The sequence below is a fragment of the Equus asinus genome, chromosome 5 (genome assembly GCF_041296235.1).
Source record: "Equus asinus isolate D_3611 breed Donkey chromosome 5, EquAss-T2T_v2, whole genome shotgun sequence".
Taxonomy (NCBI): domain Eukaryota; kingdom Metazoa; phylum Chordata; class Mammalia; order Perissodactyla; family Equidae; genus Equus; species Equus asinus.
The window spans coordinates 58,004,407-58,025,198 of record NC_091794.1 but is presented as its reverse complement, the minus strand read 5'-3'; the positions used below and the strand labels follow the sequence as shown (position 1 = coordinate 58,025,198).

Here is a 20,792-nt window from a genome sequence, read left to right as displayed (position 1 = left end):
TTCTTGTTTTATCTGTGGAATTGTATCTTTTTTAAAAGTTCTAGTTGGTGTTATCTTTTCAGTATAAATGAGTGCTGTTGATTTCTGTATTTTGATTTTGACTGCAGCAGCCTTGCTCCATTTTTGTTAGTTCTAACAGTTTGAGGATTGGCTTCATAGAGCTTCTAAGAGAACAATCACCTGAAAATGACAGTGAATCTTGTTTTTCCCTTTACAGTTCTTATGCGTTCTACTTCTTCTGTTTTTCTTCGTTTGCTGGCTAGCACCTCCACTACAATGATGAGCAAAAGTGGTGATTCCAAGTGTCCTTGGGGCTTCTTTTAACTTTAATGAGAATAACTTTTGCTTTCACCACTGATCAAGATGTTTACTGCAGCATTTTGTTTGATGCGTTTTATCATTTTACCATTTCCCTGTACTGCAAGTTTGGTAAAATGTTTGCTGGTTAAGTTTTCGCACTTTTCCTCCCCATCTGTAGGTGTGAGCACTTGTTCATTTGGTGTTGATTCCCTACCCGCCCGGGTTCCTAGTGTAATGCACTTGTGTTAGTGGATTTCATGTCGTTAAGCCATCCTGAATAGTTAAGGTAAATCTTCCATGACTTGGATGCTTTGTTAAAATACAATGTTGGATCCCATTTACTAAGATTTAGTTTCAGATTTTAGCTCAATTATAGGGCCATGTTCATAACAACGTTGGTCTCTAATTTTCCGTTCTCCAACTCTCTTTCTTTAGTTTTCATTTCAAAGCTATACTGTTAGCCTCATAAAGTGAGTTAGGGAGGTTCCTTCTTGGTCTGTTCCTAGGACAGCTTATGGATAAGAGGTGATTGTTTTCCCAACAGTGGTTGGAACTTGTCTAACTATCATTGGAGTGTGGTGCTCTTTCATCAGAAACCTGACACTTGATTCACTCTCCTCCATGGTTACAGTGCTATTCATATTTTCTCTTTCTTTATGAAAGAATTTTGTTGCATTTTTCTTTTGTAGATCTCTTTTATCTTTGTTTTCTATGTCATTAAGTGTGTCCCTTTTTTCTGCTTTCCTAGAGCTTATACTATTGTTCTGTTTCCAGTTCTCCTTTCTTCTTTTGAAAGGTTATCTCTGTCATTTTCAATCATCCTTCTCTTCTGTTATATCCACACAGGGGGACATTTTCCCTCCAATTCCTGCTGTCACTGGTGCACACATTTTGTTTTCAGTTTTGTGTTATCCAGTCCAAAATAGTCTATAAACTGTATATGAGTTTACGATATAAAGTTATTTAGACACGTTTTGGTTTTGTTTTGTTTTGTTTTTCAGACTGGCACCTGGGCTAACAACTGTTGCCAATCTTTTTTTTTTTTTCTGCTTTATCTCCCCAACCCCCCCCCCCCCCCACCCCGCCCCGTACACAGTTGTAGATCTTAGTTGCAGGTCCTTCTAGTTGTGGGATGTCGCCACCTCAACGTGGCCTGACGAGCGGTGCCATGTCCGCACCAGGATCCGAACCCTGGGCCGCCACAGCAGAGCGCGTGAACTTAACCTCTCGGCCACGGAGCCGGCCCCTAGACACGTTTTGATTGGTGTATATGTATGTGTTTCACTTTCCAAATACTTGGAATAAGGTCAATTATCTTTGTTATTGATCTCTGGTTTTGGTGCACTGCTGTCAAAGAAAGTGATCTGTGTCCTGTTGACTCTCGTATGTTTGAAGTTTTCTTTATGAGCTAATGCATGGTTAAATTTTGTAGAAATTACATGTGTGTTTGAAAATAATGAGTCTAGAGTTCTACATATGTCAATTAGATTAAGCTTGTTACCTGATGTCAAATCTTCTATCATGATGAATATTTTTCATTCAATATTTCTGTTTCTAAGAGAGGCTTTAAAAATCTAATGTAATCATGGATTTTCCATTTCTCCTTGTAATCTGTCTGCTTTTTCATTATACATTTTGAGGCTGGCTTGTTGACTCCATTCAACTATATACAGCTTCAGATTTGCCTAAGACAAATATTGCTGTGTCGCTTTTATTTGATTAGTACTTCTCTGGTATATCTTTTCCTATATCTTTACTTTCAAATTTTCCATGGTGTTATATTTCACATGTGTCTGTTATAAACAAAATAGGCCTGGAGCTTTTAATCTTTATAATTACTGCCTTTTAACTAACTAGTTTTATCCATTCACATTTATTGTGACCTTTAATATTTTTGAATTCTTCTTCCATTTTATTCTCTATTTACCATTGCTCTTTTTAAATAACTTTTCTTTTTTCTATCTCCTATTATATTACTGAAGGACTATTTATGCCTACTTCTCTCTGGCTGTATTAGCTTAGAGGTTAACTATTCTGTCTCCACATTTTCAGTAGCACTGTTAAAGTTTTAACATTTGCACTTCAGGTAACAGATCTAAAGGTAATCAATAATTCTGGCCTCCCCCCAAACCATTCTACAGGCTGAGCATGCTGGAGTGCCTTTATTGCTCCTGCCATTTATCATTATTGTTGGCTACCATTTTAGTTCTACCATTTTGAAACGTATCTCATCAAAAAACACACTGGACTGGTGGTGCTCTCTGTTTTTGTTTCTCATGGTCCAGGCCTGTTTTGATTTATCCCGTGTAGCAAGCTCCTCTTCTCCACCACGGCTTCTGGGAAACCTCTTCTGCCTTCTGGATTCAGTTTGCCTCTCACCTAAGTAGTGTTGCATTGAGGTCTATGAGTAGCAAATTCTGTGTATTCGTCTGCTGGGAGAATGTTTGTTCGCTCTTTCTCGTGAGTGTATACAGAACTCCAGGGGACGGTTATGTTCCTTTGGCGGATATGACCTGCGGGATCCCGGGCTCTGCTGTGACTGCTGAGAAGACTTTAGTTTAAGGATGGTTCTTTCACACTAAACCTGCTTTATTCGCTGATTGCTTTTAAGATTGTTCTTTGTTTTTCTGTGGTTGTGTAGTTTTATTATGTTATTTGATGTGGATTAATTTTTAATTTATATATATCTGGCTTTGTGGGGCTTCTTAAATACAACCAATTATGGAAAGTTCTTAGCCATTATCTCTTCAATTGCTGTCTTGTGCTTATTTTCTCTAAGCCTCCTTTGGACTTTTATTATACAAAATTGGACCTTATCATTTAGTCATCCTGTTTTTAACGTCTCTTTGTCTCTTTATCACGTTGCTTTATATTCCAGGTGATGTGTCCAAGTCTAAATGCCATTTCACAGTTCTTTCTTGAGCTGTGACTAAATTGCTGTTTAAACTCTGTATAGACTTACTTTGCATTTTTGAATACCTTTAATTTTTCATTTATAGAATTTTTATTTTTTTCTTTTTCAATTTTGCTAGATATTTTAAAAATAACATCTTTTCATGATCTTCCTTTATGGTTTCTATGTATTCTTCTTGGTCTTTAAAACTTTGGACATGCATGATGGGAAGAGAAAATCTATGATAATACAGAAACAATGACCAACCCTTCACTAGTGAAAGCTTCTAGTGTCTAGACTGTGGACTCCAAGCACCATTTCTCATTAACTGCAACCAGGGTTCCTGGGAGAAATGGCTGACTCTAGGTCTGGGACAAGCAATGTAGCAGGTGAGCCTGAAAATCTTGTCGTATCCAAAGATAGGAAGCCATCAACCATAACTCGAGTCTTGTGAAAAGGTCTTAGGATCTAACCTGACTAGGCTCCCATTAGTCAAAGATGGAGCAATTTGAGCATCAAAACTAATAACAGTGACTTGAAAGACACCAAGATATTTGTAGTCATGCATCACTTAACGACGGGATACGCTCTGAGAAATCCATCCTTAGCCAGTGTTGCCCTTGTGTGAACATCACTGAGTGTACTTACACTAACTTAGGTGGGATAGCCTCCTTCACACCTAGGCTCTACGGTACGAATCTTTTGGGACCACAGATGTATATGTGGTCTGTCATTGATCCAAATGTCATTATGCCAGGTGTGACTGTATTCAGGAATTGACTAGCATGGATTAAACAAGGCAAACAGAAAACATCCCTTTGGTGGCTCAGGATGCCAGAGAACCAACATAGTCTGTGGAAAATGGGTTAATGAAAAGAGAGATTCAAGCATTTATCCTGACTTCTGTAAGAACCCTACCTTAGGGTATTCAAACAGTTGAAGAGAGAAAGTCTCTTTATAGAAGAGGACCAGGTAATGAACGAAGAAGGATCCATGGAGTGAGGGCATAACCATTTTGCACCCCCTAATGTAACAACAGATCTAGGAGTGGTCATTGGTGGCTACAAAGGTCTCAAAGAGAGATGGCCAGACATGGTGCCTCCTGATGAAAGTCTACAAATTTGATGTCTGAATCTAGTGAAGTCGATTTTAACAAAATGCCTGAGGAGCAGAAAAACAAATTCAAAGACTCCGTGGGGACACAACTAGCTAACTCTGGACTGTGGGAAACTAGAGCAGTGCCACCCAATGTGGCTTCACAGACCAGCATCAGCGTGATTCGGGAGCTTGTTAGAAATGCACATTCTCAGGCCCTAAGTTATTGTTAATTTTTTAAGGTATGGCGCTGCTTTGGTGGTTCTATTTTACAAAGTCCTTTCTTTTAGTGATGTGTATTTAAATATTTGTGCATGAAATGATATCCTATTTGAGATTTGTCTCTACTAATTTTGGGGTGGGAAATGGGAAAAGAGGTGGAGTTATAACAGAAACAAGATGAGCCATGACTTCATAATGATGGAGGCTGGGTGCTGGGTACATGGCAATTCTTTATACTCCTCTGTTTTTTAATACTCAGCCTTTCCATAATAAGATGGATTTTAAAAGAGTCTAATTCAGAAAAACAATGTAGCAAATATAACAAAATGTTAATTATTAAATGGGTTGATGGATGTATTAGGGTGGTTATTACCCTTTTCTCTCTACTTCTGCATATGCTTGAAAAGGTTTCTACTTAAAAGTAAAAAGACTTTCACTGGGAAAAACTGAAGTAGGTGCTCACGCTTCAAAACATGGGAGTCACTGTAGAAAAGACTGACGTACTTGCTGTAACAATTATTGATGAAACTGTATGTGCAGACACCATATTAGACAAATTCAGATGTGATCACCTTGTTGTTAACACCAGTGTTAATCAGCAGGAAGTGAGGTCCAGGGAGCTGTCGCCCAGAGTCACAGGTTGTGCCTGCGGTCAGTCCCAAGCTGATCTCCATCTGCTCTGTCCTCTTCCTAGTACTGGAACATTTACATTTCAGAATCACATCATTTTTCCAGTTTATTGTTGATCATTCCTATGACTTGGGGATGCTTTCTGTGTTCTAGGATATCAAGTGATAACATTCTGTGCTGTGTGTTTTTTACTTGATTTTTGACTTTAAAATGTGTCATTGGGTTATGACATACATTCAGAGAATTGCGTGAATATGAAGTATGCAGCTGCACGAGCGTCACTTATGTCTTGTGGACAGGTTTCTGGAACCCCTCTCCCTGGTCCAGTGGGTGAATCTAGCCCGCAAACTGCATAGGCGTTAAGTCAGTCCGATTACACCCACGCTGTGCTGCGCAGGAGCCGTGCAGGCCGTCTTCAGCCTATGTCACACGACCTTGCGTCCCCACGTCTCATGACTGAAGACGCCAGTTGGACCTCTGCAGAGCAGGAAGAGGTGAAGGGCAGCTCGCTCTCACCCTCCCCCGCTGCATTGCTTAGAGATTGTGGGAATAGTTAACGACCCTGGTCCTCGTCTCCCTCCACACGCAGATAACATCAGCTTCTCTGAACTTGTTTGATGTGTGACTGAAGATGCTTGTTTATGTCACCCAGATGCACCGTATCCTTTTTTGACATAGATGAAACTTGGTCACAAATTTTTTCCCTCTTCTCCTCTTCCCTGCACGTACACTGACTGCTCACACCCTCGGAGCAGTCCCCTCAGAGCACCCTGTGGAACTGGTTCTTGGGGTCCCACTCCTCACCCCGAGTATTGAATGAACTCCATCTCTAATGTCACCAGGACCTTTCACTCAGTCAGCAGCATACAACCTGTGTACCACCGCCCAGGGCAGGATGTAGAATATTTCCCATGCCTCCACCCCTTGTGCCCCTCCCTTGTCACAACCCTCCTCCTGGGAAATGGCTATGCTGAGGTCTACCACCAGAGATAGAAGTAGGATCCTAGTGGGTGGTCTTTTCTGTCCTGCTCTTTCACTCATCATGATGTCTGGGAGAGTCACACTGTTGCTGCAGGTGGCAGGAGCTTATTGCTTTTTGTTGCTGTGTAGTATTCCATTGTGTAAATATACTCAAGTTGCCTATCTATCCTATTTGATGGAAAGTTGAGTTGTTTCCAGTTCCCCACTATTGTGAGTAGAATGGCGATGAACATTCCCAGGATTTAGAAAGGTACAGGGAGTGTGATGCTGGGGTAAGAATGTGCCAGGAGATAAATGGAAAAGAATACAGAGTCCACAGATAGACTCACAAACATGGGCAACTGATCTTTGTCAAAAGATCAGAGGCAATTAGATGGAGAAAAGTTAGTCTTTTAAACAAATGGTGATGACACAATCGGGTGACCATATGGAAAACACTTAACAAAGACGCCAACTTTTCACATGACACAAATATTCACAAAAATTGTTCATGGATGTAAACATAAACTGCGAAACTATCAAAATTCTAGAACTAGCAAAGGAGAAGATATGACCTCAGTTTTCATAATGACCTTTTATCTTCAACATTGAAAGAACGAGTCTTCAAAGAAAAATCCAGTTAAGGTGGACTTTGTTAGAATTAAAATTTTCTACTCTGCGACAATCACTGTTAAGAGAAGAAAAAGACAACCCTAGACTGTGCGAAATCTTTGGAAGAGGCATATCTAAGAAAGGGCTTGTATTAAAATGTACAAAGCATCATAAATTCAACAATGAGAAAACAAACATTCCAATGAAAAATGGGTAAAGATCTGAACAGACACCTCGCTAATGAAAGTATAAGCATACAATAAGCATGCAAGAAGATGCTCAAAATCACTTATCATTAGAGAGAAGCAAATTGAAACAAAGTGAGATGCCTCGACACACAAATAGACGAGATCAATTCATGGCTGGGGGGTAGGACAGCACAGACTCTCTGTCGTCACTGCTGCCCATGCCGAGTGGTGCGGCCACTGTGGAAGACACTTGGGCACTTTCTTACAGAGCTAAACATCATCTTAACACGTGATCCCTCAACCATCTTCCTAGGTATTTACACAATGTTTTCAAATAGAACGTCAACAAAAAAGCCAGCACACACATATAGACTGCACCTCATTTATAAAGGGAACTTGAATGAACAAAGATAACCTTCCATAAATGAAAGGACACCCAAATGAGGTACATCCATGCAATGTAATGCTATCAGGTGCCAACACTGAAAGAGCTATCAAGATGAAAACACATGGAGGAATCTCAAATTCACCTTTCTAACAGAAAGAAGCATCTGCGAAGGCTGGGTAGAGTACGGTCTCATTGATATGGCATTCTGCAAACACAAAGCTATCAATTTGATCCACAGATCAGCTTCCCAGAGCTGTGCAGGGCTGGGGTCGGGGGAGAGGGATGAAGAGGTCAGGAAATCCGTGTGATGCTTTAATGGCGGATACTTTCCTCTCTGCCTTTGACAAAATCCCCAGATTTTTACAGTGGAAAGAGCAAATCTTGACTTACACAAATTAGTAAAATGATTTAGGTGGGTGGATCCTTGGATGGAATGCAGATGAGACTAGAGAGTCTAACTGTATTGAGAATGGAAGAAACAAACTCACTGCAAGTCGTGGGGGAAGTGCTGCTGACCTAAGGACCTTTGGAAATGACTGGAATCTGTACAACTACAGGAAAAGACACCGAGCAAGCAGAGAACCCTACTTGATAAAGTTCTTTCTCAACAGTTACTGGTTAATAACTGTGAGGCCCCTATGCATCTAGACCGGGATTGGAGAAATGACTGAGTGGTCGTCAGACGGCAGGAGACAGGGTTCCACTACTGCAGGGGCAGGTTTCGGGGAGGGCAGGGCGCGGGCTGGAGGGCTCCATGTGGCCATGCGTTCGACTGGGAAGCCGTGCTCTGAACTGACGTTGACCTTAATCTAAACATGGCTGTTTCCATATAGACACATATACAGCAGACAGTGTACACACGGTAAGGTCAGCACACCAGCCTAACTTAAGCATTCTGCCACCGAGAGGGCCAAGAAGCAAGGACACCCCGGAGCAACCAGCAAACTGAGCTCACAGATGCACGTTTTTAATGCCATGGTCTCATACAAGGAGCCAGTGCTCCTTGAGGAAAAGGCTGATTCCAGGCTGAGGCTGAGAAGGCGCAAGACAATGCTGCAGAATCGTGTAGAAAAGTAAGGAGGTGTTATATCCCCAACTAAAATACACAGGCGCCATAGTTTTCCATCACATTTATGTCGTAAGAATATTTAAGCATTAAAACCAACCCGGCGGTGTAGTGGCTGAGTCAAATGCTTCATTTCGGCTGCCCAGGATTCACAGGTTCAAATCCTAGGCGCAGACTTATGCCCTGTTCATCAAGCCATGCTGTGGTAGGTGTCCCACAGACAAAAGAGAGGAAGATTGCCACACATGTGAGGGACGCTGGAGGCAGAAAGAGGCAGCGGAGCTCCGTCGGGACAAGGAGCGGTCTCATGCCCGCCAGCGTGGCTCTGAGAGTTTGAGAAAGAGGCCCCTTCAGAATCAGTGGGGGCATCAGTTGGAAATTTGTTCAGTTAAGAAAATGGTCTATTCAGCTGAAACACTTCAAAATCAGAGCGATGTGCATGGAGCAAAGGTAGTTGGTGTTGGTTTCTGGCCCGTGTGCGCTCACGCCCCCATCCATTCGCTGAGTGACTGAGCTTCTCCACATGAGCCGCAGCGGCTCCTGGGCCCTTTGCACTTCAGGTTCCCCATAAAATGCACAGGTTAGCATGGGATCTCTGTGCATCCTTCCAGCTCCGTCTGCCTCATTGCTACATTCACATAAGGACACATTCCACTAGGGAACTATTGTTGCCCTCGTTAGGACACGAAAAACGCATCCTGGGCCCTCCTGAGAGGTGCTGCCGGGCCTCACATTGCCTCCTGGATGCAGGGTTCAGTGTGGTTGGCATGCCCTCTGTGGGCCATGGTCACACCAAGCCCGTGCTCAGCAGCTTTTTTCACATCCCGGTCCCAGGCCACAGGGCGAGGAAGGGGCAGCAGGCCAGCAGGCCCTGGGGCCTGAACCACTCAGCAGGTCAGCACTCCCGTTTGAATCCACGCTTGGGGTGGACACCAGGGAACAAGCACCCTAGGCTCCCCTGGGCTCCTGAGGTGTTTCGGGTGCCCCTTCCCTGCCCCCTTCCTCCATACCCCATGCCTTGGGAGCCCTTCCACCCAGGACATCAGGAGGCTTAGCCCCTCCAGCCTGGCTATGGGACCCCCGAAGCCTCGTGGTCGTGTCCTCCTGGCAGGGAGCCTCTCTTTTTTCTGGAAATGAACTCCAGTCGTGCTGGCTGAGGGCTCCAGCCCTGTTTGTTTGAGGCTCCATCCGTCGCCCAGGCTGCATGCCTGCTGCTCTCTGAGATGGGGCCCCGTTTTCCTTAACGTGCCCTGTTGTTCACCACAAGCTCTCTGGGCCTCCAACTCCTGCCCGCTCCAGGCTGTGTACTGTCTGCTCCCACCCCTCACACCCCTGTTACTGGGCTCTACCTTCTGCTGGGAAGCCCACCAGTTGGCTTTAACTGGTCTGTGGACACTCAGCACTGCCCTGGCCTCTGTTCACCTCTGTTTCCATCACGGTGGACACCCAGCTCTGTGTGACAACCTCACATCCTTCCAGCCATCCTCAGCTCCCCAGGAGTCCTGGTCCAGCTCCTTCTTTCACACCTCCTACCATCCAGGATGCTTTTAAACAGCCTCTGAGTACCACAGACAAGCTGCCACTCCCCCAGGCCACCTGCTCTGATGCTAGCCTAGGTCCCTGCATCTCAGCTGCTTCCAGGAGGAGGTGCCTCCTGGGCAAGGCCCTGAGTGACCACCTTAGTGTAGTCATGCTCAGAAACTCAAAACCAGGTCCTGCTTCCTGTGAGCTCATGAAGATTCTGGAGACATGGTCGGAGAGCTGACGCTGACTTCCAAAATCTGCTCCCAGGCCATTCCAAAATGTCTGCCCCTGAGAGAAGGCCTGACTACCCAGCAGTTGTCCCCTGCAATGGGGTGGGATGGCACTCATGGCACGAGAACTGCGGGGAGCAGGGACATCTCCCTTGGTCTATTTCACTCTCTTGGCAAAAAGACCACAGACCAGTGAAGAGTTCTGATGATGAAACTTTGCCCAGTTCTGACTCCCACTCTCTGTGGTCAGGAGCAGCCTTGGGGGGATGCTTGTTAAGAAACAGCTAGTGAGACTACACGGCAGAACTTTGTGTCACTGAAGAACATCGTAAAGTCTCACACCAGGACCATTTAACTGTGTGACGCTATTCTTCTCTGGCACAAAATGTGCCCCCAATCCAACAAGATTCCAGTTGCTCCTTCGTTTCTGGGCCTGATGGTGGGTGGGATAGAAGGAAATTCATGACTTCAGCCTCTAATCTGGTAGGACAATCAGGCACACACTGAGCTCTCTCTGTCTCTCATGGCCAAGGGAGGGGGACCAACTCAGAACTGACCTGGGCCCTGGTCACATCGAGGACAACAGGTTCCCTGCGTCAAGATGGAGTCCCTGGGTAAGCCATCTGTCTGAGGGGGCAGAGATGCGGTGGGCAGGCATTCTAGGTGCGGGCAAGAAGAGCGGAGGTGAGGGAGCAAGAGAGCCCAGGCATGTTTGAGGAGGACAGGCCAGATGGTGTGGGTGACAACGGCCAATTACTCCTCCTTTCTGTGCTTCTTCTACGTTATTAAAACCTGGGATATTACCCACAACACTCCAAATTATTCTGAGGGCAAAATGAGTGGATACGCACAAAGACTCTTAACCTAGACCTCTTGCCTTCCCCGGCCCTGCTCAGCCCTGGGTCCTGGCGCTTCTCTTGCTCTTGGAGGTAAAGGATGGTCTGCCGTGTAGCCAGTCACGTTCTTGGATGGCTGTGCCCTGTCAGGGAGGCCATGGGCAACCAGGATGTGTGCTCCATCCCTGCCGCAGCCTGAAGACCGCGCTGGCAGAGGCCAGGCCCCCTGTGTCTCTGAGGGCCACTGGCAGCCTCCATCCAGAGGGGAGAGCTCTGAACCGCTACACAAGTCATCTGGGTCTTGCTGTGACTGGGTCTTCCCGTGGAAGCACGTTCACAATACTCGGCGGTGACCCCTGAGCTGCTGATCACCGGGTGGGGACTCTGGGTGAACTCAGCGCAGTGGCTCTTGTCCACCCATACTGCCAGCCCTTCAGGATTTAAACAGGCAAGGCCGTGTCCACGGATACCCAGAGATCATAGTTGGGTGGCATTCCCCTGGAGGACATCCCTACACCTGCCCCTCTCAGCCTCAGCTTTCAAAGCCCCCAACAGAAATGGCTCACACAGCCCAGGAGGTAACCACAGCACAAGACTGCGGATGAGAGCACAGCCATCCCAGGGGCAAAGGTCTATGGGCTCGGGCCCAGCCAGAACGTAGGACAAGTCAGGAATAACATGACTCAGGGTGTGACGGACGGAGCTCCTAGACCAAGGACGTCAGCACCACACAGACCCGGAAGTCACCTTGGTCAGCAAGGGACCGAGTGGGGGTTTCGTCTGGCCAGGTACATGGACCCTTATCCCGCCTGTCAGAACCCATCCTGGTCCATCAGGCCAGCCAGGGAGGAGTGGCTGTGAGGCACCTGAGGGAGGGTGGGGCCTTGAGGGGACTTCTGACTTGACAAGAGTGAAGAAGGAAGTGCAGGGGCTGGGGTCCTGGGTCCCAGGGAGCAGGAGGGTGTCGGGAACGGGGCCCAGCTGGAGCCTGGACGGCTGCACCACAAGTGTTCCCCTGGAGAGGAGACGAGCAGGGAGAGGACTTCGGAGCCGGGGACAAGTTCCCAGCAGGATTCCAGGCCAGGGAAAGGGTGAGCATGGAGCCCCAGGGGGACACTGAGGAGGGGAGGTCCTGCCTGCCCAAAGTCCCTGCACAAATGACCTTCCCCTGGCCTTGTCCTCTGCACACGCACGGTTTGATCTCCTTACGTGTTTTCCCCACTTAGAGCTGATGCGTTTCCAGAGGCTGAACTAGAAAACTACAAGTTCCCAACATGGGGTCCAGAGACACGTCCACAAGAGACGCAGGAAATGTTTCCTCTCCCTCCAGAGTGTGGACGGGCAGCCCCTCTCCTGGGGCACAGAGTGGGCCTGGCAAGTGGTGGTTTTAGGGCCCCCCATATTTCCGTGGTGGATGCTCGGCCTGAGAAAACACCTCGACCTCCCATCTCAGGGGTCTGACGGGCTGTCTCTGCTCCTGGCCCAGCTTCACGATGCTGACACGGACCTGTCCTCTGAGGAGGGGCACTTGGGGGTCTCCTTCAGCAGCCAGGGAGGGGCTGCACCTTCCCCCCTCTCCCACACACAATAATCGGATGACTGCAAAATGTCTTACTCCAGTGAGGAATCTGAGAGTCTGGACAACGTTTAAATTAGCAAAGAATGTGAAAGAACCACCACTCCCAGGCCCTAAGAGAAACAGGACTTTAATACAACAGTCTGCAAATCTGGCATGAACTATTTACAAGCAGTGATTCTCACCCCTACAGAGATGGAAATTGGCCTCAGGAAGGGGTGGCAGGCGGTGGGGCCCTTGCACCCTGAGTGCCCCAGCTGGGCCCCTGCTGCTAAGGAAGAGGTCATACGACAACGGGACACTCACTCCCTCCTCAGCTTCATGATGGCCATGCTCTCTGGGCCTGGAGAGATTTGCTGGCCAACTAACACCGGGGCTCCAGCTGGCAGGACAGGCTGTAGCTACAGGATAGAGTGGCACCTGTGAGCCTCCCACAGTCCACAGCCCTGGTGTCCCTCCCGGCATCTGCCCAGCAGCTGGAGCCCAGCTTCCCCAGCCATCGCCATGCGACAGGTCAGGGCTGACAAGGGAGTCATGGACTCAGGCTCTCCGGACTGGCCAGCAGGGAGAGTGCACCTCTTCCTCCCCATGTCCTGTCCAGCCTCACCTCTCGTCCTCACTGAGCTGCTCCATGTCCCAGAACCAGGCCCTGAATCGCTCCTGGGGCTCTAGGTTGTAATTCTCTGCAGCCTCCTGGAGCTGCACGATCTCCATCATCACTTTGTGCTCCTGGCACCAGAGGGAGGAGAGGATGCAGACAGAGCCTGCTGGGGATGCTGCAGGGTCTTCAGGGGGTGAGGAGTGGGGCAAGGTGCTGGTCCTGGGTCCTTGCTCACATGGGACCCTCCTTCCCTCCAATTCCATGCAGGACCTACCTGTTCTCAGAGATGGGTATAAGCCCCTCCCGCAGGAAGTTTTGCTTGATGCCCACCGCTGCCCCCACCCCCCCACTGGATGGGTCTCCTGATTCTCTGTCTTCCAACACTCTCAATAAATGTAAGATGCAGCGGGTGGTGCCCAGGAGAGTTCCGCCCAGGGGCGTCTCTGGTTTCCACGCCCCTCTCCTCCCTCACATGGAAGCCCACAGCTGCTCACCTTTTTCTTTTTCTCGTGGTTGATCTCATTGCCCTGGAAGGCAGACAGCAAAAGTCCATCAGAACGAGCCCCCTAGCTATGACCAGCCCCCGTGCACACCCCTTCTCATGATGCCCAGCTCCAGGTCCAGGAGGGGGCTGGGCCTGACAGAAAACAGGACTTGGACCCAGGCCAGGCTCTGGGCTCCAGAGAAGGGAGGACATGGGGTCCGACACTCAAGGACCCTGTAGCCCAAGCCTCTCTGATGATGGACAGGGAGGCTGAGTCCTCAGGCAGGAAGGGACAGCTCCATCAGTGTGCTGCCTGACTTGGAGGCTGACTTCTCTCTCGCCTCCAACAAAGCCCATGCAGCTCTGCAGGCGGGCAGCTCTGCTGCTTCGCCAGCCTGGGGACCCGGGACGGGCTCCACGTGGAGCCTTCGTTCCCTCATCCCTAAGAGGGGCACACTGTCCCAGCCCACAGGGGAGCCTGGGAGGCTGTCATGACAGGAAGTTACCACATTCTGACCACTCAGGTCTTGGTACTGGGACTGTGTGTTCCCAAGTCCCAACCTGGTCACCCCCTTCTGGCCCCCGGCCTCACTCACATTTACGTAATCCTCCATGGCAGTGTCCAGCATGATCAGGTCAGTTAGCATGGTGCCCAGGAAGGGGACGATGCCCTGTGCCATTGGGATTAGATGGGATGAGGCCCTGGTCTCAGGTGTCCCCATGACCTCCCCTGAAAACTCCTCATGCTCAGCCTCCTGGCCCAGCCCAGGGTCCCCACACGGAGCAGCCTCAAACCCTTTATAGCCGGCCCTCAATCCCCACCCCTCACCCTCCAAGAACACCAGACTCCTCCTGGTCACCTCCCAGGGCCTGCTTTTGGCTGGTCACAGGGCCTTTAATCCTTGGCCTCTCCACTCTCCCGACCCATCCTGCTGCAGCTCCCCAGGCCCTCCTCCTGGTCACTTCCAAGGGCGGGTGTCAGGCTCTGCGGCAACATGAGGAGGGCTGCAGGAGGAAGGCCCCCTCTCTGGATTGGAGCCCCCAGCTGGGAGGGCAGAGTCCCCTCCTCTGACCTTGGAGCCCCTCCCCACAGGCGCACTCACGTGCTGCTGCTGCCTCTTCCAGCCTCTCTGCAGGGTCCTCAGCAGGGTGGCAAACTTGGAGGGCTGCTTCTGCCAGGATTGAGGACAGGGTCAAGGAGGCCATCCTCCCCTCACCCCACTTCTCCTCAGCCCCTCTGACCTCAGCCCTGGACGTCTGAACCAAGTCAGCTGGTACCCATGCTACTCCATCCTCCAGCACACTCTGATTCTAGAACAATCCTAGCTCCAACACTCTCGCTGTGTGACCTGGGGCCGAACGCCTGTCCTCCTTGAGTCAGCCTCCTCATCTGGAAAGTGTGACAACTCCCCCTACCTCGCAGGGTCTCCTGAGGACTCAGCGTCAGTGACGGTCTACATGGTTCTGGCTCTCACCCCACCCGGCGTGAAAGGGTGGGGAGGGGCTGAGAGGACACTTCGGTTTCTCTTTCATGTGGAGCCTATGAGGTCCACTCAGCAAAGATCCACTGAGCACCACCAGTTTCCTGGACACTTCCCATAAGCCACCTGGGCACCAGTTACTGCTGACTAGGACCCAGGTGAGTGTTCCTGACAGGGACAGACTAGCAGGGACGGTGGTAGGGCCTCTGGGGAGTCACACATGCACAAACGTCTGTCATGCTCCAGCCATTCAGACTCAAGGCTGGGCAGCCCATTTGTCCACCTGGCCTGGGGTAATGCCTGGCAGTGCCCATCCCGAGGGCAGGCAGGGTGCCCTCCTCGTGGAGAAGTGGTGAAGACAGAAGGAGCAGTGGGGGCCTGGCTTCCTAAAGACACACTGAGCTGCTTCAGGGAAGAAACATACGCCCGTCCACCCCATCCACGCAACAGCCTGGAAGAATCTAAGTGCTGACAGCGTGGACCAAAATGGAAGGCAGCCCCTGCTCAACCGGCCAGCTCAGCATCCCCTCCGGGATCAGCCCAGACACCCCCACTTCCTGCCATGACCGGGGCTTCCCACCCCACAAACACCTCCCCCACCTGCCCATGGACCAAACATACCCCATCTTCCTGTTCATCCAGGGAAGACTGGAATTGTACACAGAAACTTCAAGTGAGAAATGACCGTCCACATCCTGCCCTGTCCCCCTTCCCCACACCCCGCCTCTCCCTCCACATGCCAGCCTCCACTCTACCTTGATGAGCAGCTCCCAGCTAAGGCAGTTGTCCTCATCACAGAGCTTTTTAAATTTTCGGCAGCTCTTCCTGAGGGGGGAAAGGAGGAAGGAGAAACTCAGGAATAATGGGGCAGGGGGCATAAGTGCAAGTCCCTTCTCTATGAGAATCTAGAAAATCCAAACTGCCTGAATGAGGATTTTCGTGGGGGTCCTCTGAGCACTGACGTCACCATGGGACTGCAGAGGGGGCTCTCATGTTGGTCACCTGGGGCTGCCACTCCCTTTTCTATGCAGCAGCTGTATTTTGACCAGTTTGGTTTTCCACTGGGCACAGAGTTCTGTTGCTGTATGGCAAACACTTGAAAATCTCCACTTTGGTTCAACCTACTATGTGACATCCAGGGGACCTGATTCCTGAAGCAGAACTGGGGGCCTAAGATGCCAGTGAGGATCAGGGACACTGCACACCCACCCAGGCCCTGTGCCCAGGGCTTACTGCCACCCAGGAAGCTCCAGCCGACGAGAGGGCAATGGCAGACACGTGGGAGCTCCCTCCTCCCCCTGGTCCTCCTGTGGAGAGGCCTCCCCACCTGGACACTTTCCCCCAGGTCTTCTTCAGTCTGTGTATGGGCACGCTCTGCAGAGCCGAGAGGACTGCGTGCAGGGAGGAGATGTTCCTCAAGGCTCGGCACTCCTGAGGAGGGAGAAGAGGAGCTGGGAGGGGGAGCAGGAGCCCTGTCTGCTCTGGCTTCAGTCCCCCTCCCTTCCACTCTCCCCTCCTGAGTGGGACAGATGGCCAGGGTGCCAGGGTGGGCACAGGTGGACCAAAGAGTAACACTTCCAGGAGGAGGAATTTCGCTCAAAGTAGGAAGGAGCCAGGGAGGAAGTGAGCATCCCACCACTGGGACATGCGAGTCAAGGTCAGTGTGCCCTTGACAGGAAGGACCTAGCGACTGTGCAGGGGCTTAGAGTGCAGCCTTCAGTCCTGAGAGCTGATCAAGGAGAAGGGGCAGTTCCACGGCTCTGGAGAGGGTCTCCCTCCGCATACCCTGGCCACCTCGATCCACCGCTCCAGAACCTTGGCCCTGCCCCGGGCCGTCACGTTTGGGTCCCCAAGGCAGGACGTCATGACACACTTTACTACTCTGTTGAACTGCACCACTGTGGCCCAGACGGTGGGTGCCACGTTCTCATGTCCGGGCCGGTTTCTTTTGCCCCAGGTGGAGCCCAGACACTCAGAGGGCTCGACGTTCTTGAACACTTCCTGGGGAGGAGGGGGAGTGTCACTCAGCCCTGCCACAGCCCAGCTTAGTGTCCAAGCAGGAGTCACCGGTCTAAGGAGGGGCTCAGGAAGCTGAGGATGTGTTCTCAGCGTGGTGGGAGCCCCTCGCTTTCATTGTTCTTCCACTGAGAGCACCCAGCACAGGAGGACCCGGGACTCCAGACTGGTGGGGAAAGGACAGGAGCATTTACACACAGCCCACCCCCACAAACTGCAAGCTCCAGAGGGCTGCTCCGCTTGGCTCCTCCCAAGGGGGCATCTCCCTGCATCCTGAGCATCCTTGGTCCCAGGCCCCATTCCGCTGCACATTCCCCTGTGCCAGCTACACCCACGGGCTTTGTCAGGTTGTCTCCCTTTTAGTGAAGTACACGTCTGGTGCATCACAAATGCTGAGGCTGCTGAGCATCCCGAGCAGATGGCTGGGCCGCCTGAGTTCCTGGCTGCACACAGTGAGTTCTCCTCCCCGACCTCTCGGGCCAGGCCCCACCAGGCTTCCTCTGTGTTCTACTTCACTCAATGTGCTCAGCCCCTCTGTGCAGCAGGTCCTCTTGGTCCCCATCTCTACAGTGTGAGGGTGGAACACGAAGGCTTGGGAGTTGCCCAGATCCCATGGTTGGGAAGTGGTGGAGCTGGGATTTGGACCCAGGTCACAGGAGCCGCCACAGGGAAAAGCAGGTCTGGGCCAGCTGATGGCATAGGGGTGGCCTGCCCCACCCCGCCCTGAGAGCCCGGGTGCTCACCGCGTCAATGGCCGTCAGCTGTTCTGCCACCTCCCTTGGGGAGAAGGCCATGAGGCTAGGCTTCCCATCGGGCTGCTTCTTCCCGGTCACTCGACAGGGGTGGGAAGCCTCTGGAACCGGAGCTGATTCTGCGGCTGTTACTGGAGCCTGAGGTGGAAATCCCAGCAGGCCCCTTGGTCCCGTTGAGTCCAGTTCAGGACCTGGCACTTGGGCTGGGGCTGCTGATGGCACTCGCTCGGGGTCTGGAGCAGCTGAGGGCGCTGCTGCCGGCTCCAGCGCTAGAAGTGATGGCAGAAATAGAACTGGAGTTCCGTCCAGCTCCAGATGTGGCCCCTTTTCTGCCTCTGCACCTGGCAGAAGTGCTGGAGCTGGGGCAGGAGCTGGAGAAAGAGAAAGGGTCAGCTACATAAGTTGCTTTCCATGTGCCTTTCCCCAAACAGGAAAGATCCCACTGTCTTTAAATGAATCCCCAGTCATGACCCACCCACTGGGGTAGTCTTCCAAGCCTACGGTCTCCCTTACCCTCTGTCTCCAACTCAGTGGCCTGGAAAAGGTCCACCTGGATGAGAAGAGGGGTGGCCTGGTGCTTCAGGACTGAGCCAGGCAAGAGGTCCTGTAGATAGGCCAACGTCAGGTTGATCCTGGAGTGGCGCAGCATCTGCCACATATCCTGGGAGTTCTCCTGAGGCCGGGGGCCCCAGATGGGAGAGAGGGCACTGGGGAGAGGCATGTGTGAAGAGAGTCACAGGCCTGGCCTGCTGTTCCACACTGTGTTCCCACAGCACCTTCTCTGTGCCTGAGCCCCAGAGGGTGGACCAGCCACTCCAATCCCTGGGTGGCTGTCCTTGCACTGGAAGGCCTGGTCATCAGCCAATCTAACAGAGAGCCTGTGTGAGTCTGGTCTTCCACCTGACACTCTTTTCCCAAAGGGCCTGGACATAGCCTGCCCCATCCTCCACGCTCGAGCATCAGGACTGAGGTTGGAGGCAGATTTGTGACCAGGCTGCTCACCACCTACTGTTCTGGGCCCCAGTGGCGGTGCTTAGGAGAGGTGCCTGTGCAGAGGGCAGGGAGAGGGAGAGGGAACTGTGGAAGCGAGGAGTCTCTCAGTGGCCGACTCAGCCCAGCCTCTCCTCTGCTTCCCATGGCGGGACTGGCACCCCATGAACAGGTCTCTTTGATTCATTTCCTCCTGTAGGGAAGACCGCAGACCTCAGGCCTCCCACAGAAACCCCAAGAGCTGTGAGATCCAGGGTCTGCCAGTCCATCCATAGCCACAGTCCCCATGGTCTCCTAGCCCCTTCTGTGGACACAGGAGGCCCTCCCTCTGGACCCAACACCACTCATGGTCTTAGTTGGTCCTTGAAGTCTGTCATCGTGGTCTGACTATGAGAGGATGCGTCCATATCTAGAGGAGGCCAAGAGGGTGTGACATCTAACGTCCTCTGGGCATGAATACTCATGATGCCCAGAAGTGAGCTTCTAGCTCTCAGGCTAGAATTGAGCCCCAGGGATAGTGTCTGCTTCCTTCATTGGACATCCTTAGTGTGTAGGAAAGGGTATGAATGTAGTAGGAGCTTAACATATAGTATTGAATGAATGAACCCCAACCAGAGCCTTCCCAGAATTCTGAGTGGGCCTGCGTCTCCTCTGCTGCCCACAGAGACCACTGCTCTGGCCGCACCGAAGACAAGGACCAGGATGAGCTAGAAGGAGTTGCTAAATTGTCTTGCCAATAGGAAAACAGTTTGCTTTCATGTACTTTTCCACACTCAGGAAGGCCACAGGCCAGGGAGTCTCCTCACTGGGGACGGAAGCTGTAAGCGTGAGGACACGCAGCTTGAGCAGCAGTCCCTTCTGTGGAGTCCGGCACCAGGCAAGCGTCTGCCGTGCTGTCTCCCGTGATTTCCTTCAGTGACCCTGTGAGGTTTACCCTCTTACCACCCCACTATTCGGATGAGCAAGGTGACGCTCAGAGAGGTGTGGGGACGTTCCCAAGGCACACGTTTATTAGGTGGGAGACTCCCGCTGTGCTGTGGAGGGGTGGGCACTCACCTCTGGAGCAGCTGGTCCAGGACCTGTGGGGTCGGGTAGAAGGCCTGGTACACACACGGGAAGGTGGTGACGGAGATGGATCTGCCGTGGAAAGATGGTTGCAGGCAGTCTACCACCTTCAGCACTGCGCCTGCCTTGAGGGTCAGCATCGTGCGGGCCTCAGCCACGGACAGGGTGGGTTCCTTGGCATACCACGTGGACAAGGAGGCACACAGAGTCAGTGGAATCACCATGAACCACCAGGAGCATCAGGGTCTGGAGCTCAGACCAGAACCTCCCAGCACCTCAGGAAGTTGTGCAAGAGGGACGAGAGCCCGCCTTGAAAATGGTTTTGGACTTAAAAGTACAATTTGATTTTTAGGGGAATGACAAACACTCAGTACCTTCAAGGCATTCTGTGACCTGAGGAACAATCGCACCGCTGTGCATTAAGAGCCTGAGGTAAGAGCATTACCTCAGGGAGTCATCAATAAACATCCCCACCACACCACCACAGACATGAGCAAAGAGACGATTAGTGACCTTCTGCCAATCTGCGGTTCTATGTCATGGCAGACCTAGAAAACTCAGAGTCCATTCGGACACACGTAACATGTGCCCTGCAGCGTGTTGCTGAAATGGCAACAGAACTGGCTCATGTCAAGGTCCAACAGCATCGAAAGGCTGAATCACTATGCAAAATGTCCTCCTCTGTGGAATATGATGAAGTCACTTAAGGCCTCAGCTCCTGACCTGAGCGGCCTACAATGAGTTGCCGTGTTCTGTGCAATGACAAGTAGCAGAGAAATGTATAGGATCCTGTAATCCCACCGCCATCCTCTTTATGTGTAAATCAGCCCAGCAAGTGTGATGATTCGTGAGGCTTGGAGCAGGTCTGCAAGGACAGTGGCCT

General features: G+C 50.9%; 2 protein-coding genes across 2 annotated transcripts in view; one reads left to right on the top strand and one right to left on the bottom strand.

Annotated features, from left to right (window-relative positions):
* The window catches only part of LOC123285430 (lysosomal dipeptide transporter MFSD1-like), a 37,797-nt gene extending 31,142 nt beyond the window's left edge, over positions 1-6,655 (top strand). The window contains exon 12 of the mRNA XM_070511415.1: positions 2,586-6,655. Within this exon, the coding sequence (XP_070367516.1) occupies positions 2,586-2,610 (25 nt within the window). The 3' untranslated portion in view covers positions 2,611-6,655. The remainder of the gene's footprint in view (positions 1-2,585) is intronic.
* A 9,423-nt stretch (positions 6,656-16,078) lies between these two features.
* Positions 16,079-20,314, bottom strand: LOC106848366 (ral guanine nucleotide dissociation stimulator-like). Its single transcript, XM_044769305.2, has 5 exons — positions 19,901-20,314; positions 18,368-18,561; positions 17,846-18,225; positions 16,872-17,087; positions 16,079-16,517 (listed from the first exon to the last, which is right to left on the bottom strand). Exons 1-5 carry the CDS (start codon positions 20,131-20,133, stop codon positions 16,275-16,277), a joined length of 1,266 nt encoding a protein of 421 aa, XP_044625240.2. The 5' UTR covers positions 20,134-20,314; the 3' UTR covers positions 16,079-16,274.
* Between the last annotated feature and the right edge of the window lie 478 nt (positions 20,315-20,792).

Bases quoted from the DNA above. Each gene is read 5' to 3' on its own strand.
- LOC106848366 (XM_044769305.2), bottom strand. From the start codon at position 20,133: ATGGTGATTCCACTGACTCTGTGTGCCTCCTTGTCCACGTGGTATGCC. The intron at 18,562-19,900 runs GTGAGTGCCCAC...GCCTCTCCCCAG, and splicing joins CTGGACCAGCTGCTCCAGAG to TGCCCTCTCTCCCATCTGGG. The intron at 17,088-17,845 runs GTGAGCACCCGG...CCTCCTCCCCAG, and splicing joins AGCTGACGGCCATTGACGCG to GAAGTGTTCAAGAACGTCGA.